The sequence below is a fragment of the Tasmannia lanceolata genome, unplaced genomic scaffold (assembly GCF_043159265.1).
Source record: "Tasmannia lanceolata isolate RefF3 unplaced genomic scaffold, GAP_Taslan_0.1 ptg000019l, whole genome shotgun sequence".
NCBI classification, from domain to species: Eukaryota; Viridiplantae; Streptophyta; class Magnoliopsida; order Canellales; family Winteraceae; genus Tasmannia; species Tasmannia lanceolata.
In genome coordinates this window covers 11,236,158-11,259,240 of record NW_027518696.1, presented here as the reverse complement: position 1 = coordinate 11,259,240, position 23,083 = coordinate 11,236,158, and the positions used below count along the sequence as shown (strand labels likewise).

The following is a 23,083-nucleotide window of genomic DNA, read 5'->3' as shown; positions in this document are numbered from 1 at the left end:
CCAATTCCACTATGCAAGGAGATAGGCGAATGGAGAGATGGACTGACTAGCTCAAGTGGGATTGTCTAGATCTGCGTTAAAGAATTTTGTTTTTTTACTCTCTTGAGATCTGTAATCTTGGTTGAGTTTTTTCTCTTATTCTTGCACTTTTCATTCTCTCGACTATCTTGGTCATGATCTTGGTCTTCTAATAAAATCTCACCGTTTCAAAAAAAAAAAAAAAAAAAATTGCCCCCGGGATGGGTAAAACTTGATATTTGTCTTTAATCTACAAGTCATATAAGTTTTTTATAATTTTAATTTTAAAATTAATGTTATTTTTAAGATTTTGGTTTTACAGATATTGAGACCCATATTCATGATACAACCGAATTTAAATCAGTTTTTTTTCTTTTAAAACCAAAACATACTAAACCCGTTCTATTTGTTGAACGTATTTTTTGCATTTCCATTTATTTGACCGACTATTTGAGTACCTTTTTTGAACCAATACCGCGTTTCATTCGAATTTTCCCCTCCCATTTTAATTAATAATGAAGAAGAGTACCCAATCCTGTTAAAGTATAAAAGATAAATAACGCCTTTCTCTAACAGCTTAAGCTTTTGGAGAAGTTGGTTAGTTAACATTGTATCAGAGCCAAGGTCTCGAGTTCAAACTTCCCGGATAACAAAAATCCACATGCGATGGTCGGACGCCTTTCTCTTAAGCTTTTGGAGAAGTTGGTTAGTTAACAAATCCCAAGGTTTATTTATAGTAAAATTATCCAAGCAAGGTAACTAATCCTTGGAAAAGCTTATCTATGAATTTCTATCACCATGGACAACAACCTTAGTAGGCATGTCCTCCTGGGGGATTCATTTACTCTGGAAAGGGTATAGAGGAGAACCTATCCCGGGTAAATTAATCCCCCCTCCCCAAGAAAAAAGAGAACATGTCCTAGTCCAGTGATGGGAGACTTCATATGGTGTGCCCCACTATCGAATATGTCATGGTACAATAATGGCATCGACTGAGAGATCCCAACTTTTTGTTGGAAAGTAAGTTAAAATGAACCAACTTTCTACATTAGATATTCCCTGATCCGATGACTCCATATCATCCAGATTTTGTGTAGGGGTCCTGCCAAACCCCAGCTTACCTATCAAAAAAAGAAAAAAAGAGTTAGGCAAAATACAGTGCACCACATTCACGATATAGTGACTTGCTAACAAATTAGGTTCTGTGATGGGATCACGTTGCAACTTAAATCAATTGAGAAAAATGCCACCAACCTAAAAAGGTATTGCAACAACAGTGAGATGCCAACAAAAACAGTTGTAGTAATATTCTTTCTTTTTCAAACCACAACAGTTTTCTGAAACTATCTTTAGCTTAGCCATCAATGCTCCCATTCAAGGAAAAGTACAATGCTTTCCTTTTTGCTTTTGTTTTTATCTTCCTTCGAAGTTCTATAAGTCCTAAATTCATTGGATGTTTATATGGTGGAAAGTCAAAAAGGAGGGCCTTTACTGCCTGTAAATTTATTGTTTTTTGTTACAACTACATTTTCTAAGTTAGTTGGGAGAGAGAGAGAAATTTCCAATAATCTATTTGATTCAGAGCATTTTGTATAACTTTTGCGGCCCTCTACTGTTTCAGTTTAAAGATTCTATATACCTAGCTAGGTTTCCCCAAAACCCCACTACTAGTCTGAACAGGCTTAAGCATACCTACCATAATAAAGCTATGACAAAAGTCCCCATAACTGTCTGTGGTTTGTTTTCACATTCTCATTGAAAAGATTTTGTTGGTGTCTCCAGTTGCCTACTATCATTTCAAACAACAATTGACCTTAGGAAGTAACGGCTATATAGACCATCGAATCAATTTGCTCTTGAGTGACACTACCTGATAGGACACAAATACGGCGCTACTCTCAGATCTCGCCACATGTCGTCCATGCACCAACAAAGCCTAAACATCATGAAGAAAGGCGTTGAGAAACAGCAAGACCATGCGATCACGACATGTGTCGCTCTCTCGCCGTCCAGACCTCATCATCACAAGTTATGGAAGGAATTATCCGGCAAAGCCACGCGCGCCGGCGGAGCAGGAGAACAGCCCAATCCTGCAAAGGAAGGTTTTTTCTCCATAATGATGAAGAAGTCCGCGCGCCTTCCTTTAAAAGGGAGGGAAGGGAAGAAGAGAGGGATTCACGCTTTCAAAAGACATCCTTTTATCAAGCTCCTGCAGAACAACCAGAAAAAGAGGCGAGGCAACAACAGAGGAGGCTAGGAATTTAATCCTACTCTCCCTGCTAGTCCTCTCCGACCCACTCATCCGCACACCCAGAAAAGAACGTGCGCTTTGGTCCTGGTAACCCTGATCAAACCCCCTCCTCCTCTCGCTGTCCTTTATATTGATTGGTCGAAGGATCTGACTTGGGTGTCGAAGTGGTCGTCCGGGACCCACCCCGGACCCCTTGACCCCCTTTGTTTGTGATTGCAGACCCCGCGGAGGCCCTCTACCTACCGCGCAATCGCAGAACCGGATTCAGACGCCATCATATTGGCGCCATCCGTGGGACTCGTCGAGTACTGAACGCCTTATGGCGATGAAAAATCACACCCAACAACAAGAAATATGGGTAATGACCAGGAGTCAGGCTCAACGCGCACAAACCCACACCTCAAGCTCCAGGGAGCCCAACTCACCGCTCTTGGGCCGACACCAGCCCTCCTCCAGCACACTGCAGATGGTCCCCACCATAGAAATGTTCAACGAACTCTGCCGAGAACTGCTCCAGCGCTTGCCTCCGCCAGAACCTTCCGCCCCAGGGAGACCCCTGGCAACGCAGGACCAGACGGAAGCCTACGACGAAGGTGACGAGGAACAGCCGGAGGAGCGTCATCCCCGGCGATGACGAGCACCGGTCCTCCGGACGCCGTCCCCCTGGGCAAATAGCCCTTTGCCCCCCACAACTAGGGGACACAAACTAGACGACGAAAAGCAAGCTACGCTAAGCCACTCTCCCCCCGCTCGGGCTGCTCATTTCCAGGGACCACTCCCAGCTCGGGCGGAAGAGGTAGCAACCTCAGCGCAATCCCCCAGTATGGATCCGATAGCCGACCTGCAAAGGCAAATCTGAGAGGTAAAATTGGAAATGAAAAAGCCCGACGTTCACGGCATCCTCGACAAATGGGAGAGGGAAACGGCATCCCCATTCACCTCGGAGGTCTTAAAAACCCCAGCAGAAGCAGGAATAGACCTCTCCCGTTTCGGTCTGTACGACGGAAGCACAGACCCCCTCGAATTCCTCCAAACTTTCAAAAGGGTAATGACGCTCAGGGGCGCATCGGACGGATTTATGTGTAGAGCCTTTGCCTCCCTGTTGAGAAAAACTGCTAACGACTGGTACATGAGATTGGAGTCCGACTCCATCGCATCCTTCCACGAATTCGAAAGGAAGTTCAGCGCAAGGTTCGCCAACAACCGCCTCCGCCACAATCCAGCGGACGCCCTCTTAGCCCTCTGACAAGGAAGAAACGAGACCCTAAGAGATTTCATGTTAAAATTCAACGCCGAATTGGCCTAGCTTTCTAACATGGACATCCAAATAGCGGTCGCCACACTGAAGCATGCCACCACCGCCCCGAATCTCAAGCTGCATCTTACCCTCAAGCCACCACGGGACCTGCAGGAACTTGAATCAAAGGCTGACAAGTTCGTACGAGCAAAAGAAGCCTGCGCCCGAGAACGGGTACAAGCCGGCTCCGATGAAAGAAAAAGCAACGACGGCCGAAAGATCATGAGGCCACGCGCCGAGGAAAAACAGGCGAGCCGGAACCCCATCCCCGTCTTCGAAAGACTGGGAAGCGCGCCACTAAAGGTTCCCCTCTCCCATGTCCTGCTAGCTATTAGAGATCAGGGTCTCCTAACCCCCCCAAGAGAATGGCCACGGACCCAAAGAAGCGGTCCGCCAAAAAGTTCTGTGAATTCCACGGGGACCACGGCCACGAAACTGACCATTGTTTCCACCTTCGCCTCCAGCTGGAAAAGCTGGCCGAGGAAGGGCACCTAAATCAATATCTCAGGAGCCCTGGCAAAAACTTGCGCGAGGTCCAACATCCGCCCGACGAACCCAGAGGCAGGCATCAGTCACACAGTAGGTGCCGGTCCAGCAGTCGTCGCCGATCCACAAGCCGACACCGATCCCCGAGCAGGCATCGCTCTCGAAGCAGACGACGATCCCGAGCAGACACGACACACGCCGCCACCAGCGCCCCAGGAAAGAAGAGCCCCCCGAACAACCGCAGGCCCGCGAACAGCCGCCTACCATTATAGGAAAAATCAATATCATCACGGGCGGGCCGGCGGCGGGAGGGCCGACGACAGCCGGTCGACGGGCGTATGCAGAGCGGGTGTTTTCCATGGAAATGCCTTCCAAAAAGGCTCGGACGGATCCTCTCCATGAAGACCAGATCATCACTTTCTCCCACGAAGACCTCAACGGACTACAAGTCCCGCACGACGATGCACTGGTCGTCAGGCTAGTCGTCGCCAACTTCGACATAGGAAAGATTCTGGTTGACACAGGAAGCTCCGTCAACGTATTACACCTCCGAACCTTCGAAGAAATGAAACTTGGCAAAGAGAGGCTAGGACCCGCAGAGTATTCCATCTACGGGTTCTCCGGGGCGTCAGTACGGGTCAATGGCAAAATCGACTTACCCGTGACCTTTGGGACGTACCCCCTCCAAAAGACCATCCTGACCACCTTCACGGTTGTGGATATACCTTTCACTTACAGCGCCATCATAGGGCGACCCGCTCTAAGAGACTTGGGAGCAGTAGTCTCCACCCCCACCTTAAGATGAAATTCCCCACTCCAACCGGAGTAGGGGAAGTCCGGGGGCAGCAGACGATAACACGCCAGTGCTACGCAGCAAGCCTAAGAGGAACTAACGCCCCGGCCGAGAACTTCACGATCGATAGTGAAGACCCCCGGCAGCGGGCCCGCACAATCAGAGGAGAGCCCGCCGAGGAGCTAGACTCCATCCCCATAGCCCAAGATCAGCCGGAAAGATAAGTCCGGATCAGTTCCCTGCTGAAAGGCACCTTGCGAGAACAAATGATCGACTTCCTCAGAGCCAACAAAGACGTATTCGCATGGTTCGCTAAGGACATGCCCGGGATACCCAAGGAATTGGCCGTTCACAGGTTAAACGTGAACCCAACCCTCAAACTCGTCCGACAAAAGAAGAGGAACTTCGCGGTAGAACGCCAAACTCACATAAAAGCCGAAGTGGAGAAACTGCTACAAGCCGGATTCATCAGAGAGATCCAGTACCCCGAGTGGCTGTCGAATGTGGTCATGGTAAAAAAAGCTAGTGGGGGCTGGCGGGTCTGCATAGACTTTACAGACCTAAACCGGGCCTGCCCAAAGGACCCCTACCCCTCCCGCGCATAGACCAGCTCATCGACGCCACATCCGGACACGAGCTCCTCACCTTCTTGGATGCCTTCTCGGGTTACAATCAAGTGAAAATGCACGAACCAGACATCCCAAAAACAGCATTCATTACCGATCAAGGCGTCTACTGTTACACCATCATGCCCTTCGGATTAAAAAATGCGGGGGCCACATACCAACGGCTCGTAAACAAGCTATTCCGGGACCAGATCGGAAGGAACGTGGAGGTGTACGTCGATGACATGCAGGTAAGAGCTTGGAAGCCTCCAAACACATCTCCGACCTTCAAGAAACCTTTGACATCCTGCGACGAGCCCGGATGAAGCTGAACTCCGCAAAATGCGCCTTCGGGGTGACTTCTGGGAAGTTCTTAGGGTTCATGGTTAGCCAGAGAGGCATCGAGGCCAACCCTGAAACAATACAGCCCATCCTGGACATGGAGCCCCCGACAACAGCCGTAGAGGTGCGGAGGCTCGCAGGACGAATCACCGCCCTCGGCCGTTTCATGCCCAAATCGGCGGAGAAATGTCAGCCGTTCTTCAAGCAGCTAAAAAACATACGGGAATTCAAATGGACCCCGGCCTACCAAGAAGCCTTCGACGCCTTGAAACAGTACCTCCAGACACCGCCCGTACTCGCCAAGCCTGAGCTAGGGGAAAAACTATTTTTGTATCTGGCCATCAGCCCTACGGCGGTGAGTGCGGTATTGGCCAAGCAAAACGATAAGAAGGAATATCCGGTGTATTATGTCAGCAAGACTCTCCACGGTGCGGAGGTCCGATATTTAAACATAGAGAAATTCGCCCTCGCAGTCGTCAGCGCCGCCCGGAAACTCCGCCCCTACTTCCAGGCCCACCCCATAGTGCTTCTTACTGACCAGCCCCTGAGAAGAATTCTGCAAAAACCAGAGATCTCGGGCAGGATGGTAAGTTGGGCCGTCGAGTTGGGAGAGTTCGACATACAGGTCCGATCGAGGTCGGCCATCAAATCCCAGGCCCTCGCCGACTTCATAGTGGAGTCCACAGCCCCTGCCACGGAACCAGCAATGTTGGAAAATGCCAGAGGCCCCACCGAACAGACGACTCACGAGGACATGAGGCCAGACTCAGCGGAGCAAAGCGGCAAGATTAACTGGACCCTACACGTCGATGGCTCGGTAGGTAAAATGAGGCACGGGGCAGGAGTGGTCCTCCACAGCCCCGAAGGATTCACACTGGAATACGTCATCCGGCTAGATTTCAAAGCCTCCAACAACGAGGCTGAATACGAGGCCTTACTAGCAGAGCTAAGCCTAGCCACAGAACTCGGTGCAGAAAAGTTAAAAGTGTGTAGCGATTCACAGCTCGTCGTTAATCAAGTGAACGGGGCATACGAAGCTAAGGGCCCCAGGATGAAGCGATACCTCCAGAAGGTAAAAGAAAAGCTACAGAGAATGGGAGAAATTGAGATCCTGCAGGTACCACAAGACATGAACAACCGAGCGGACGCATTGTCAAAAATGGCCTCCGAAGAAACCCATGACTTCGGCACCGTGCTCACGGAAATACTGTCCCACCCCAGCATCGATGAGGTGCAAATCTTTGAAATTCCGCCAGGACCAAACTGGATGAATCCCATCATGCGATACCTAAAAGATGGGATACTACCCGAGGACAAGCTGGAAGCCCGACGTCTAACCGCAAGAGCCGCCCACTACGTGGTCCACAGACCCAGGTTGTACAAGCGGTCATACATGGCCGTACCTCCGTTGCCTTGTACCCTCCGAATCGGAGTATGCACTATAGGAGGTACACAAAGGGATCTGCGGAGACCACGGAGGCGGCAGGATCCTAACTCAGAAAATCGTAAGGCATGGCTACTTTTGGCCTACGATCCTCAGGGACGCCAAGGAATTCGTCAAGAAATGCAGCCCGTGCCAGAGGTATGCAACCACCCCCCGACAACCGGCCACCCCATACACTGCGATGGCAGGACCCCTGCCTTTCGCCATGTGGGGCATGGACCTGCTCGGGCCATTCCCAAAAGCCCCCGGAGGGCACACAATGTTGTACGTCGCCATCGACTACTTCACCAAGTGGGTCGAAGTTAAAGCCGTAGCAAAGCCCAATTCAAAAGCAACGGAGAAGTTTTTCTATCATGACGTGGTCTGCCGCTTCGGCATTCCAAGGATACTCGTAACGGACAACGGACCCCAGTTCGCAAGTGCTGAATTCGGCCGATTCTGCGATAACCTAAGCATCGAACACCGTTTCGCCTCCGTAGCATACCCACAGGCCAACAGGCAGGTGGAGGTGACTAACATGATCTTGCTCCAGAGCCTCAAGAAGCGACTGGGAGAAGCTGGGAAGAACTGGGTAGAGGCACTCCCTAGCGTCCTCTGAGCCTACCGAACGACGCCACGGACCGCAACTGGGGAATCCCCCTTTAGCTTAACCTTCGGGGCCGAAGCGGTCATTCCGCTAGAAATCGGCCTCTCCAGCTTCCGCACGGAGAATTATGACGAACAAGGAAATTTTGAGCTCCTTCGGAACACTCTCGACCTCGTGCTCAAAAAAAGAGAGCGAGCCCTCCTCCGAACCGCCTCCTACCAGCAAAGGGTAGCACGATACTACAACGCCCGAGTGAGAAAGCGCACAGTAAAACCCGGAGACCTAGTACTACGACCGGCGGAGGTATCCGACCCCCGCAACACCGGGAAATTCGCGCCAAAATGGGAAGGGCCCTACAGAATCGTTCGAGCACTCCGCCCCGGGGCCTATCAGCTAGAGCGCCTCGATGGGACCCCAGTCCCTCAAAGTTGGAGCATGGATAACCTCCGAGAATTTTACCAGTAAGAAGGTAGGGTAAGGTCCGTGTTTTTCTTTTAAGATATGACGAGTGTTTTGTTTGTTTCCTTTTTTGTGGTTTCTAGAAGCAAAGCTGTGTTTTCCCCTTTTACAAATCAAATGGAGTAGCGTTTCTACCTGAGCGATGTGCATCTCCACTTTCCGGCCCATGATAAATAAAGGGCCCAAAGAAAGACAGGGAGTGAGACAGAGGTAGCATCAGGGTCGACCACCCCGAAAATACCCTAAAACGCTCCCCATGAAAAAAAAGACAGGGAGTGAGACAGAGGTAGCATCGGGGCCGATCCCCCCGAAAATACCCTAAAACGCTCCCCATGAAAAAAAGACCTCCCCTTTAAGGGCAGGCAGGACCCATTAACCCCGAACTGATCAATCGAGGGGAAGATAGTCCTTCCACAAACAAGACGCCCCACGGGGTGCACTAGAAACATTCTTGCCAATCAAATTGAAATTCAACACCAAAAGGCTCAAGTGGCCTAAGGCACATTGTATATAAGAAAAAGGAGAACGAGAAAAGAAAGAGAATTCGAGAGTTATTACAGACCAAGCATGTTAAACAAGAACTATGAAGAAGGGGCAAGACCCCAAGGCGCCCGAGCCTCACTGGGCCCCTGCAGAGGGTTCAATAACCACGGGAGCTTCCAAGGCAACCACCGGTTCCTCGACCGGTGTCGGTGTATTCATCGGCGCCTGCAAAAGATCCTCCGGAGTGCCTTCCTCGGCCTCGTGCACCAACTTCTCGAGAGGGAAGGTAGGGTCAACCTGGCGAACGCGCCGCCGGCATTCAGCAAAGGCATCTATCTCAATGTCCACGCTGAACAAAGAGGCGGCCTTGAGAAACTCCTCGGAGTCGCGCCATTCCTCCCGCACCTTCGCCAGCTCCTTGGCATGCGCTCGTCGATCCACAGCCAACTTATCCTCCGCACGGCTTCTCCCATCCATGGTTGTTCGGAGGTCTATCCGAAGTTGAGCAACAACATCATCAAGCGCCACCTTTTCCGCCCGGGCCTTCTCCAAGTCCTCACTCAGCTTCCGGACTCGCTCCTCAAAAGCACCTATTTCAGACTCATCCTCGAACAGGTACTGCACCATCTTCCTAGCATAACTTTGAGACTGCAAAAAGCATACCATTAGGAAATTCCTACTTAGGTCTCAAAGGCAACAAAAAGGGAAAAGCACGAGCAGGAAAACCGGCCACCCGGTACTTATGCGGGACGTCGACTGAAAATATTGTGCCCCCAAGGCCCTGCGATCGATGCCTTCTAACTCAGCCTCATCGCCGGGAGGAGCGGTCGTCACCCCTAGCTCCACCGCAACCCGAGGATTCCCAAGGACGCTGTCCTCAACGCCAATCCTCCAGTCGGGTTTAAACAGTTCTCCCGGCATCCGAGAGCACTGCGGAGAAAGCTCCGTCCACTCCAAAAGCAGCTTGGTCATAACCGCCCCTTCCAGATGACTCGGCACGTCCTCCGTAAATGCAGGTGGAGGCACCGCACGGCCGGCTCCCCCCTGCTTAGCGCCAGAAGAGGCAACCCTCTTGGCAGAAGGCTCCAAATCCCGGAGAGGAGACCTGGTCGTACCCTTTTCTCCGACCGATCGACCAGAGGAGCTAGATGGCGCGGATACGGGAAGCCTAGTCTGCGACCGATCCAACCTGGCTGCAGGCATGAAATCAGAGGGAATCTTCTTACGGCTCGCCAGACCCTTCGTCGCCACCACGACCCCCTTCCCCCCGCCAGCATCACCAGAAGAAGACATACCTGCTGCCAAAAACAGAAGAACAACAACCACTCAGAGCAAAGAAAAAACTCAAAAAATATATGCCTAAGGCGCATGTGGACAAACCCAGGGAAAAAGGCTCACCGCGATGACTGGCAGAACTCTCCCCCGTTCCCTCGCCCGTACAGCGGGACCTCCTCTCCATAGCTCCAAGCAAACCGAGCCTCCTCAGACCCCTCTCCCATCTAAACTCGGAAACATCAATAGCCTCCCCAGAGGCGAGCTTCCCCAAGTCAAACTTACTACAATCGGACTCGTCGGGGAGGGACTTCCTTCGCCACTCAACGGAGCGCCTCCAAGAACGAGGAAAGCCCCAACCAGCGTTCGACGGAGGAATGATGAACACATACTCCTCCTTCCACTTCTTAATGGAAGAAGGCAAGTTCGCCGCAATTTTCACCTGAGGACGCTGGGTCAGATACAACCAGCTGTCCTCCCCCTTCACCAACGGGCTAAGGGCAACGCAACCTCGGAGCAGAGGGAGGGTAGGCTGAATCTTATGAAGACCCGCCTTGGCCATAAAGGCCAAGAGAGTACACCAACTATTAGGCGACAATTGGGAGGGGGCCACCCGGTAAAACTCGAGGGCCTCTACTATAATACCCAATAACGGGAACCTAATCCCTGCCCGGAAAGCCTCCACATAGAAAGCTACTTCTTCCTCCGTGATACCCTCACACACCCCCTCCGCAGAGGAAGGAACCCTAATCCCATAATCATCGGGAATGTGAAACTCCCTCCTAATCTTCTCCGCTGCCCCTTTTTCCAAGGTACTCCTATAACACGTCACCCGACCAGGCCGGATAACGGCACCAGATCGAATGTCCCTAATCTCCGCCTCACGAGTGGAAGAAACTCGAGCAGGAGATTCCAAGGGTGCGGCCCCCGACAACGATCCAGAAACCCCGGAGCTATCCTCCAACTCCCTAGGCAGCTGTACATCTCGAGAGTCACCGCCCCCGCCCTTTACCAACCGCCTCCTTTTCCTTGGCGGAGCCCTCTCCACTACTTCTACTGACTCGAAAGATGGACTCCGAGAACCGGTTGCGACAGACATCATAAAATAATGAAACGTCGGACGGAATAAAAAGCACAGAACTCACCAGGGCAGACAAACGAGGAAAAACCAGAAGGAAGATGGTGAAGAGCAACACGTAGAAAAATCGCTGCAGAAGAAGGCCCGCTTCACCCGAGGAAGACAAAGGAACCAGACAAAGAACAAAATCCCCAAAAAGGCTCGGGAGCCATCACAAGGGCCCGTTATACAACGCCACAAGAAGAAAAATACCACGTACGGTCGGAAAAGGCTCGGGGCCCATCATAAGGGCCCGGCATACAATACCACCGGATGAAAAAATACCGAACACGGCGAAAAGAGCTCGGGTCGCATGGCAAAGGCCCGGTCTTATTTCTACCGCTCCGCTCGAAATATTACGGCTACTATGCAAAGGGAAAGAAAACATAAGGTACAAGCCGTAAATACAAAAAAGAGCCATTCATAACTATTCCCCTCTGGCCCACGGGCCTGCAAAAAGGGGGGAGGAGGGTGAAGACAAAAAAAAATAAGGGCACGCAGGCCCGGCCCCCAATAAAGAAAGAAAATAAAAAAATAAAAAAAAAGAGAAAAAAGGGAAAAAGCCCCTCCAAAATCCCCCTCAACCGACTCGCTCCAGCTTAAAATGACTACCCACTGAAAGAATTTTCCGCTTCAGAAAGCTCCTTATCACTATGCTCCTCCTCCGAAGAACTCCCCCAACGAGAATGCTCAGCAAATCGGGCCTGGTCATTTAGCCACCTCAACTTGTTCCTCAGCAAATCATTCTCCGCGCACAAGGCTGCTATCTCTCGATCCATGTCGATCATCCGGCTACAGACCTCCATTTCCCTACGATGGACATGAGAGAAGAACGAGCGGTGGCGATGAACAAAAGCTTCATGGGACTCCCTCTCGTAAAGAGGAGGAAGATGAGAGCGTGGGGGAAACCCTGGAAGCGGGTTCCTCTCAGGAATCGTTTGCTGAGGCCCCAACCCGTCAGGATTTGACTCGGGGCTACTGGGAGGACTCCCCTCAATAGCGAATCTCCCCTCGCCACTTATAGAGAGACCCTGGAAAGACGACGACATCTCTGACGAGCCCGAAGAAGGGCCAAAAGAGAGCAAAGAAGGAAAAAGGAACGAAAAAAGCAATCTGCATAAAAAGCAGAAGGACTCACCCCTTATAAGCCCTATGGAAGACCCTTGGGTAGGAAAACGAAGCGACTCGCCCTACGCGTGTCCGTTTCCCATTGGATGACCAGCCAGCACCACATAAAAACGACGCTGCTCTCAGATCTCGCCACGTGTCGCCCATACACTCATACAGCCTAACATTCATAAAGAAAGGCGATGGAAAACGGCAAGACCGTGCGAATTCGACACGTGTCACCTCCTCGCCGCCCAAACCTCATCGTCACAAATCACTCCCAACCCGTCCCCACCTAATGAAAGAGAAGGGTCTGGAGGTGGGAAACCATGCAAAGAGGACCGACCTCAATCCCACCAGAGGAAAAACGCGCGCCCAGGCCCGGGGCCCCGGCACGAGACCGCGACACACGAACACAACAGGCGAAGGAAATTAAACGCGCTAGGGAAAGGCTCGGAATCCCGCACAGGTCCGAACAAAACGTCTCAATCCCTCGCAACAAAGATAATTCATGACAAACAGATGAAAAAAGCAACACAAAGAGACACGGCACAAACTCATAAAGATCGTTCATTCACATCCTCCTGGCCCACAGGCCTACAAAAGAAAGGGAAATAAGAAACAGAGCACAGGGCACGTAGACCCCAAAATCCCCGATAGCAAAGGGGAAAGAAAAAAAAATGCGCAGAAAAACAGGAAAGGACTCAGACTAATCGGAAGAAGACTCCTCTCCCGAAGGGTTTCCCTCCTCTTCCCAGGAGCTCTCCAGCAGGGGGTCCACCTCATATTCAAACAGCTGCTCATTGAGGAAGCAAACCTTTTTCTGCAGAGCCTCGTTCTCCCGCTTCAAGTCCTCGATTTCCTTACCCATCCTCAAAACACGGCCACGCAGTTCCATTCCCTGGTAATAGGCTCGGGAGAAAAAAGACCACTCCCTGGCGACACGGGACCGAGACAACTTGTCCTCCCTAGGCAAGGGGGAAAGGCGAAGGGGGGGAAAGCCCGAGGAAGGGTTCGAGTCCCTCCTAGCCCTCTTCCCACGGGCCGCAAGGTCCTCCTCCGAATCAGAAGACAAGTCGGGGTCACTCGACGATTCCTGGAAAAGACAGGCCTTGCCCCTAACTCGCGAAGGGGAACCAGACATGTTGTTAAGAAACGGTGCAGAGAAGCACCCACCTCAGAGAAAAAGAGGGGGAGAGAAGCCATGACAGAACGCTGGGGTAGTCTTCCTTTTTTAAAACTCAAGGAAGAAAAATCCCACATCTCGAAACAAGGCAACCCACATAATGACGCTACCACTTCCCGGAGATGGCCACCGGATAAAACGGCACGTCTCATCGGAATCAGATGCCACCATAAATGCCCTCACCGTGACGTCACTCGACCAAAACGTTACTCCCTTGGCCCATTCAATGGCCCAAAGGAGTAAGGGGGTGTTATGATAGGACATAAAAACGGCGCTGCTCTCAGATCTCGCCACGTGTTGCCCATACACTCATACAGCCTAACATTCATAGAGAAGGCGATGGGAAACGGCAAGACCATGCGATCACGACACGTGCCGCTCTCTCGCCGTCCAGACCTCATCATCACAAGTTATGGAAGGAATTATCCGGCAAAGCCACGCGCGCCGGCAGAGCAGGAGAACAGCCCAATCCTGCAAAAGAAGGTTTTTTCTCCATAATGATGAAGAGGTCCACGCGCCTTCCTTTAAAATGGAGGGAAGGGAAGAAGAGAGGGATTCACGCTTTCAAAAGACATCATTTTCTCAAGCTCCCGCAGAACAACCAGGAAAAGAGGCGAGGCAACAACAGAGGAGGCTAGGAATTTAATCCTACTCTCCCTGCTAGTCCCCTCCGACCCACTCATTCGCACACCCAGAAAAGAACGTATGCTTTGGTCCTGGTAACCCTGATCAAACCCCCTCCTCCTCTCGCTGTCCTTTATATTGATTGGTCGAAGGATCTGACTTGGGTGTCGAAGTGGTCGTCCGGGACCCACCCCGGACCCCTTGACCCCCTTTGTTTGTGATTGCAGACCCCGCGGAGGCCCTCTACCAACCGCGCGATCGCAGACCCGGATTCAGACGCCATCACTACCTAACTCAATTAACATCGCTATTACATTATGTGTGGCTGAGTCAACTCAGGAGAGGCATCCATCAGGGAGGGAGCCAGGAATTTGGTCCAGGAGGGGCAGAGAATGGTTGTTATAAGAAAATCAATAAATTTTTATAATGTGGAAGTCAAAAAGATGACACAAATTACTTTTAATTTTAAAAAAATCTTTCATGTTTTTTTACAAGCCTAATATTTGGAATTATGTTGTCCATTTAGTGAAAGACATAAATTTTTTTCTTTTTCCCAAAAATTTATCTGAAACCCAAATTGAATGATTTTTTTTTTCATCAAACCTTTGAAGCTTGCAGCTATTTTACTAGATTTTTGAAAAATCAAAGTGTTAAGTATTTTATTTTAAAGAACTCTAGGTTTTGCTAACTATGTTCATTTCTTCATGGGGATTTGCTACGGACCATCACACAAGGCATTTCGTGGAACGGTTGTTGCATGGGAGTGCAGCCACATAGGCTCATATTTTGTCTTATTCATTTAATTCATATGAGGTGGCTGCACTCTCACGCAACAGCCTTTCCGCAAAGATTGTGAAATGCCTTGTGCGATGGTCTCTAGCAAATCCCTTCTTCATATTATCATTTTCTATTAAGAAAAAAACCAAAAAAATACTATTAATTTTAGTGGAAGTTTCGGTATGTTGATTTTCTCACCCTTATGGACAAGAGTAGTCATAGCCCACATGTCCATGTGGCCATTGCCATGATGGGCCATTATTGGGCTCCACAGTATCCGATCTTAAGTTGTAGTTTGATTCAAAAAGTAGTCATAGGTGATCCAAACTGCTCATTTGTTGGACGTAAAGCCCAGTTTTCTTACATAAAAATGATTTATTTTGTTCTTTCACTTGCATCCGTGGGCCGAGAACACATTTGGTTTCAGGCCCCTTCCTTTGATAAGATGGATAAAATTAAAATGCATTTCCACGCATGCTCTGGGCTCTCGTGAAACTGCACTCGTCATCCTAGCATGAGGCCAAAGGGTATTGTTTGGTACATTGAGGAGCGAACCTGTTACGAAAATATTGCTTAGTGGGTTAGTTATTCAGTCAATCTCAAGACTCAGTGTGGTTGAGATACTGGGGGAGCAGTTATTTAGCATTATCTTTTAAATTGCTAGTAGTGCCGTTGTGGCTTATCTGTAGGGAGCATTTTCTTTTAGTTGCTTATTTGTTGGAAGGAGTTAGCCTTCTTTTCTTATTTAAATTCAGTCGTATGTAAGTTCAGATCATTAAGTATCAAAGAAAGACAATCTATTTGGTTGCTGTCTTGCACTCTCTTTTAATTATTTACATGGTATCAAAGCTTGGTTGGCTGTGAAAGAGGGAAGGCAGCAAGGAATACAAATTGTTCTCAAGTTGCAAAAGTTCTTGTTTCACAATGTCATCATCGAGTGCAATTGTACCTGAAGTTCTTACAGAGAAGAACTATGCTGATTGGAAAGTGTGGTTGAAGAGCTATTTGCAAGGACAAGGTCTGTGGGATATTGTTGATGGATCTGATGTCAGGCCCGAAGGAAATCAACCTGGCTTAAATGCATGGAAAAAGAACAACGGCAAGGCACTTCATGCAATCCAAATCTCTTGTGGATCTGACATGCTCTCATATGTGAGAGAGTTAGATTCAGCAAAAGAAGCCTGGGATAGCTTGGCCATCATGCACGAACAGGCAAGTGGAGCGAGAAAATTCTTTTTGGAAGCTGAATTACGAGCCAGCAAACAAGGAGAAGACTCCATTGATGTATTCTCTCGCAAGGTCAAAGACATATGTGATCAATTGGAGGGCATCGGCATCAAGATGGAGAATAACACTCGCGCTGCCATCATATCAGAAAATCTAAGAACAGAATTTGATGCTATGCGAGTGTTAATTCAGAAGGAGAAGCCATCCATGAATGAGGCAGTGAGCCTCCTTCTTCAAGAAGAAGCCCTGCTTGAAAGACTTAAACTGGAGAGCAAACCTGAAAGGTATGAGCATTCTAACGAAGCATTATTCACTAATGCTCGTGGAAAGCCTCGACGAAAGGCAAAGTTTCAGGGATTTAGGAATCCAAACAGCAACCAATCTCGACCATCTACCAACAATGGCAGGAATTTCAACTGCTACAACTACACCAAATGGACGTGAAAAATGCATTCTTATATGGAGAAATTGACAAAGAGATCTATATGGATCAAGTAGAAGGATTCAAAGATCTTGAAAAGCCAAATTATGTGTGCAAACTCACAAAGGCACTATATGGGCTAAAGCAAGCTCCAAGAGCCTGGTTTGCCAAGGTTAGAGAATTCTTTTACTTTCATGGATTTATTGCCTCACATGCTGACTCCTGCATATTTATCAACAACTCTCCACAATCATTAACAATATGTGCCATATATGTTGATGATCTCATTATTATGGGGAGTAATTCTGGTATGGTTGAGAAAGTAAAGAATGATCTCTTCCAAAGCTTTGAGATGAAAGACTTGGGAGAACTTCAATTTTTCCTTGGAATTGAAGTAGTGCAGAATGATCATGGCATTAAAAGAAATTTGCTCTGGAGTTACTTGAGAAGTTTGGAATGTTGGATTCCAATCCAATGCCAACACCATTAGAAGTGAATCACAACTTGACAAAAGATGAAGGAGCACTCATTGATGATCCTCGGTTGTACAGGGAGATTGTTGGTAGTCTCATATATTTGACAATTACTCGTCCAGATTTGGCTTATGCTGTGGGAATTGTGAGTCAATTCATGCAAAATCCAAGGAAATCTCATATGGAAGCTGTCAAGCACGTCTTAAGATATGAAAAGGGAACAGTCAATGAAGGAGTCTTTTATAAATGTGGAATTTCAATAAAACTTTCAGGCTATTGCGATGCAGATTGGGCCGGGGATCCATCTACACGTCGCTCAACGTCGGGATTCTGTTTCAGTTTGGGCACATGAGTTGTATCTTGGGCAAGCAAGAAACAACCTACTGTAGCACTCTCATCCACCGAAGCAGAATATAGAGCTGCAATGCTAGCCACCTACGACAGTGTTTGGTTAACTCAATTGCTTGAAGATGTTGGAGAAAAGGTTGATTACAGCATTAAGCTCAAAAGTGACAACATCAGTTCCATAATGTTGGCATCAAATCCAACATTTCATGCTCGCACAAAGCATATAGAGATCCATTATCATTTCGTTCGAGAAAAGGTTCTGAACAAGGAAATAGAAAATAGAAATGATCCATTTACCAACAGACGAAGAAGTTGCAGATATCTTCACCAAATCCTTAAGTGCAGAGAAGTTTAACAAGTTCAACTCAAGCTTAGGAATGAAGGATGCAGATACCAACTAAGCAATAAGAGGGGATGTTACGAAAATATTGCTTAGTGGGTTAGTTATTCAGTCAATCTCAAGACTCGGTGTGGTTGAGATACTGGGGGAGCAGTTATTTAGCATTATCTTTTAAATTGCTAGTAGTGCCGTTTTGGCTTATCTGTAGGGAGCATTTTCTTTTAGTTGCTTATTTGTAGGAAGGAGTTAGCCTTCTTTTCTTATTTAAATTCAGTCGTATGTAAGTTCAGATCATTAAGTATCAAAGAAAGACAATCTATTTGGTTGTTGTCTTGCACTCTCTTTTAATTATTTACAAAACCCCCCTTAATTTGTCCCCTCCATAGATACTCAATTGGGAAATTCACATGATTGCTTTGTTTTGATGGGTGATAAATAACAAATATTTGATAGATATTGGAAGATTACAATCAACCCTAACCTTTGCTTATATAGAATACCAAGGGATAAGCATGGGAAGATAAGATAAACATGACAAAAAACATATTAATCTAATCTAATCAAACTACCATTCATCTAATTCTTGATGATCATGAGATTGAACTATCCCATACTCTAACATGCCCCCTCAAATGTATGTGGATTGAAAAATAGACATATTTTTTATATTTTAGTAAAATTCCTCAATTAAAATTTACCAATTTGATGCAGAATACTAAATATAGATAAATTGTCTGAGCAATAGGATATAAGAGATTATAAATTACCAACGGTGATTGTGAATATAATACATTAATTATTAGAGTTGGAGTTATTTATTCATTTATGCTTCAGCACCCCTCTCCCATGTAGCCCCTCTTTTTCTAGGTTGGGTTTACATGTGGCACATGTGACCCCTCTTTTGAGTGGATGTATACGAGTATTTTAATATCAATGAGCAATTGGCTGTTTCATATGTTATCAAAGCTATTGCCTAGCGACATGTCCTGAGTTCGAATCCCAAAAACTCCTTGATATTAAAAATCCATGCGTACTGTCAACCCAAAAGGGGTCGCATGTGCCACGTGTACGGCCAACCCAGAAAAGAGGAGCCACATGGACAGGGAGTGTTGAGCTATAAATGTTTAAATAACACCAACTCTAATAGCTTAAGCTTTTGGAGTAATCGATTGTTTCACAATGGGAATTTCAAAATGAAGGAGATGGATTATTCCGTCCTCGCATGCATTATCGGGGTTACTGAGATCTTCCCAAGGGACATTCCCGCCCTTGGAAGCAAACTGGGGTTATCACGCCTGTGGACCCCGATCCGAGAGAGACGGGGGGACGTGCCCCCACGCGAGTCTCGGGATCATCCACGTGAAGGAGAGCTCCACCAAGGAACTCTCGAAAGAGTGCCCCTCACAGCATGAGCGGCGATGTGAAGTGAGATACCTCTTGATTCGGGGACTAGCCCGGATTCGAGACGCACCTCGAATAAAGAAAGAGTCGCCATCCAAGGAAGTGGGCCCTGGATCCCATGCTATGCTCTGTCGCAACAGATAACCAGAGATATAAAAGGTCCGTGCCTGATGACGAATGGGGAAGGGATTAGGCGCCCCCGATTCGCCCAAGTGCGAGCACCTGGTCTCTTATGCCATTTATTATTAACTTTGAAGAGTTTTGGGCAAAAATCATGTGAAATGGGAACGAATATCCCCGAGATAACGTCTAGCTAATCATGCATATCTCGGAGATGAATAAGAAGCACACACAAAAGAAATGAAAGATATGACACTTAAGAATAGCTAGGTTATGAGTGTCATGCCTAATTGGTGTCTATGTTCTGATGGGCAAACGCATGCATGCTACAGCTAAAGGTATAGGATCTGTACCGGAAAGTAAGAAAACACAGCAAAAACATACAATATGACAAACCCTAGACTCTAATGCGATAATTGACTCGGACCAAGATGGCCATCCATCTTAGCTGCACTACATATCCCGGCCTCGGGAAGAATCAGAGCCAACGTAGTTCGGCGACCTATGCTAAACTACAATGCCTAACCTTCTAAGATCGCTATCCTAGACTCGATCAACTAGACCTGACTAGTTTTTTAAAGCTTCTTGCGCCATTGCTTAAGTTCAAGTGAATGGTAATTTTTAGGACTTCCTATATGCCCTAACTAATGCAAGTGGACCCTACTGTAGACACCCCATTTTGACCGGACCCAGGTTCGCGAGTGGTTGTGCGCAACCTTATCAAACCAGTGAGTTAGGGTCTCAAATTGCACCCTAAGCTAGGTTAGGGTCCCCCATAGGTCCCTGTAAAATTTTGTCAAAATCCGAGCGTGTTTGATCAGTGAGCGGATCAAGACAGTGGTCTTAGTTCAAATCTGGAAGGGGGCTGATTGATCCGAAAGGGGGGTGTCCTTTTAAAAAAATAGCCGAGGTTTTGCCTTCTGTCTAATAAGACAAAGCGGGAGAGGTGCGCCTAATAATTCGCGCGCTTTATCACTTGGGAGTGCCATTATCAACATTTATTTTTAAATATATATATAAAAAATCAGAAATGAAAGGAGGACTGCTCATTTTCGTGAAAAAAAACCGAGAAAAAGAGAGAGCGAGAACGAGAGGAGAGGGATTTGGGTTTTTCTTCCGCCGATTGTCTTCTTCGATCCATCTCCGGCGGGCTTCCGGTCAAGCTCCGATTTCTTCCTTCTTTTTCTTCTCCTTCTTCTTCCAACCTCCTTCACCTCCACCGCTATCTCTTTCACCTCCACAAGTCGGCCATTCGTTGCTGGATTCTCAGATCTGAGATCTGAAATCTCAGATCTGAGATTGCAGACAGAGAGATCCGAGACAAAGAGAGAGATCCGAGAGAGAGAGAGAGAGAGATTGCAGACAGAGGGAGAATTTTCTTTTTGGATCATCTTCGCCGATCCTTCATCTTCTCCGGCAGATTTACCGGCCGGAATCCAAGCTCCGGCCGGTCATTTGCTACCTCCGATCAGATTATCTTCATTGTCATCATGTTCTTCCTCTTTTGCTTCATTCAAGCCCTATTTTACCCTCAGTTACTATCAAACTCTATTTTTGCCTCATAAAACCCTAGATCTATATCTTCTTTTGTTCGATCCGGTCTTAGTCACCATTGATTCCGATCATTTTTGCCGAAATCCTACATCCTCTCCGGTCGTTATCTCATCTCCGGCATTAACTCCGGGCAAAATTTCAGATCTGATGGTGTGGTACCCTGATCCCGCGAGAGGGGTGTGGGGCGCGAGCCGCCGCTCTCTCTCTCTTGGTCTCTCGTATCCACGCGATTGGCGTGTGCATTTTAATATTGATTTGAATTCGTCTTTTATGTGAACTTGGGATCACTAAGGCAATCCGAATTCCACACGAAAGAGACTGACAGAGTCGCCACCTAGATGTGGGATCTAGGACCCGTAATTAACCAGAAATCTAGACTCGCTACCTGGTTACGAGAATGGAAGGTATGGGGAGTTATCCACCACATGCACCATTCTTGCCCGATAATCGGTCTTCGATTCCAAAAGCTAACTCTTTTAAATTTATTTTAAATGGCTCATTCAACTCTATGTTAATGTGCGAACTAAGTGACATGCATCTTATGATCTAATTTCAATGTGAATCCTAAATGTGTATCTTGATTTATTAATTTGTCTGGATTCAATCTAAGTGAAAGTTCTCCTAAAATTCTAATTTCATGGAAAGTCCTAAGTGATTTGATTAAGCATTTACAAGAAAATTAATATACAAAACACCACAATTTGTTTGTGGTGCCGACTCGCGGGTGGTATGCCATCAGACATCCAAGCTGCCTACGTACCCAAGCCTCACTGGGATCAGAGTCGACGTAGTTCGGTGCACCTAAGCTAAGTTACATATGCCTAACTCAACTAAGACACCGACCTAGACGGGATTGACTGTTTCAACAGTTTTAAGAGAAGTTATTTAATTCAAGTTGAGGATTTTATTATCTTAGGATTTCATCGAAGATGCTATATGATTCTTATCTAAATGCAAGTTGTCCCTTAGACTAATGCAGGTTAGCCTACATCCTAGTTTACTAGGCTTGTCCTATGGAAAAGATCGGGTGACTAGTGTAACTAAACCTATGGCACGGTTGCTATACATAGCAAACGTCCGTGATGAGGCTGGACTCCTGACTCTAGGACTCCCTAAAACCTAGGACTCCCTAAAACTTAGGACACGACACGACACGACACCAGTGTTCCTAAATTGGGCTCTAAGGGTTCCTAAAGGAATTTTGAATCCACCGGCTCTTGGGAATCTCGAATTCTTTTGGGTTTGTGGAAACTTTTAGAGTTTTCTTGAAGCTTTTATTATCTGAAGGTATTTAGTGTGTTTGGTAGCTTTTAAAGTTGTTTATTTAGAAGGTTTTAGTTTCATTTGAAATTTTTAGTGGTCTTTTGGTTAATGGCTTTTAACGGATTTTTATCAGTGGATTTTAAATGGGTGAATTTTAGTTTTGTTAATTTTAGGTTGGATGTACTTTAGATTAATGTCTTTCGATTTTGGTTTGGAAAATGACGTTAACACAACCAAGTTTTGACAATTGCACAAATTCGACAAACCATTGACCATTAAAAGATCTGACAAATGCAGCCCACTAAAACTGTCGTAACTCTTTAACCGCTTGGCCAAATTCAACGTACAAACATGCGTTGGAAAGATCTTTTATAGGGCTACAACTTTGTAGTTCTCCATTGTTTGTAAATCTGTGATTTAGAGGTTCGAATTTGTGTTGCAAACAAAAGGACAGCAACATTAAACTGGAAATGCCTAAAGGTGTGCCGCAACCATTTTGGACTTAACTTTTTAACCGCTCGCTGTCTGATCTAGCACGAATACTCGTTGGAAACGGCACGAAAATATCTACTACTTTGTAGTTAACCATTTCCCACGATTCTGTTGTTTAGAGGTCGAAAAATCTGTTTAAAGTCTAACAGCTAGCACTATGACGGGAATGATATTGGCACCCCCATGTTTTCTTTTGATAGTTCTTATTTTTTTAGTGATTAAAAGACGGTGAATATGAAAAATGGCTTGAATGGGCCTGAGATTAGATTCAAATGGGATGTTTGAAAAAGGGGTTGTTTTTATCTACTTGGCAAGGTGGGGTATGGATATTGGGTTCTTGAGATTGAGTGGGGGCTGTTGTTATCAAATTGGAGTGGGGGCTGTTGTTATCAATTGAAAGATGGAGGTTTTGTAAGCCAAATTAAATGGGTTTTGATAATTCATGTAAAATTCAAGTTTTCTTTCTTGTAAATGTTCAAAATTTTTAATGAATTGTTTTCCCAAAAGAAATCTAAATTCCCTAACAAGCCAATGATTTCAACATCCCATCGCAAATAGGTTCTAATGACCCTAACACATTAATTATATTTAGCATAA

The 23,083-nt window shown here is 47.1% G+C and overlaps 1 protein-coding gene across 1 annotated transcript; it reads left to right on the top strand.

The window, feature by feature from the left end:
• Positions 1 to 15,771: 15,771 nt before the first annotated feature.
• On the top strand, positions 15,772 to 16,518 carry LOC143852299 (uncharacterized). Its single transcript, XM_077361697.1, has one exon. It carries the CDS (start codon positions 15,772 to 15,774, stop codon positions 16,516 to 16,518), a length of 747 nt encoding a protein of 248 aa, XP_077217812.1.
• Positions 16,519 to 23,083: the final 6,565 nt, after the last annotated feature.

Coding starts and splice junctions, on each gene's coding strand:
- LOC143852299 (XM_077361697.1), top strand. CDS start 15,772: ATGTCATCATCGAGTGCAATTGTACCTGAAGTTCTTACAGAGAAGAAC.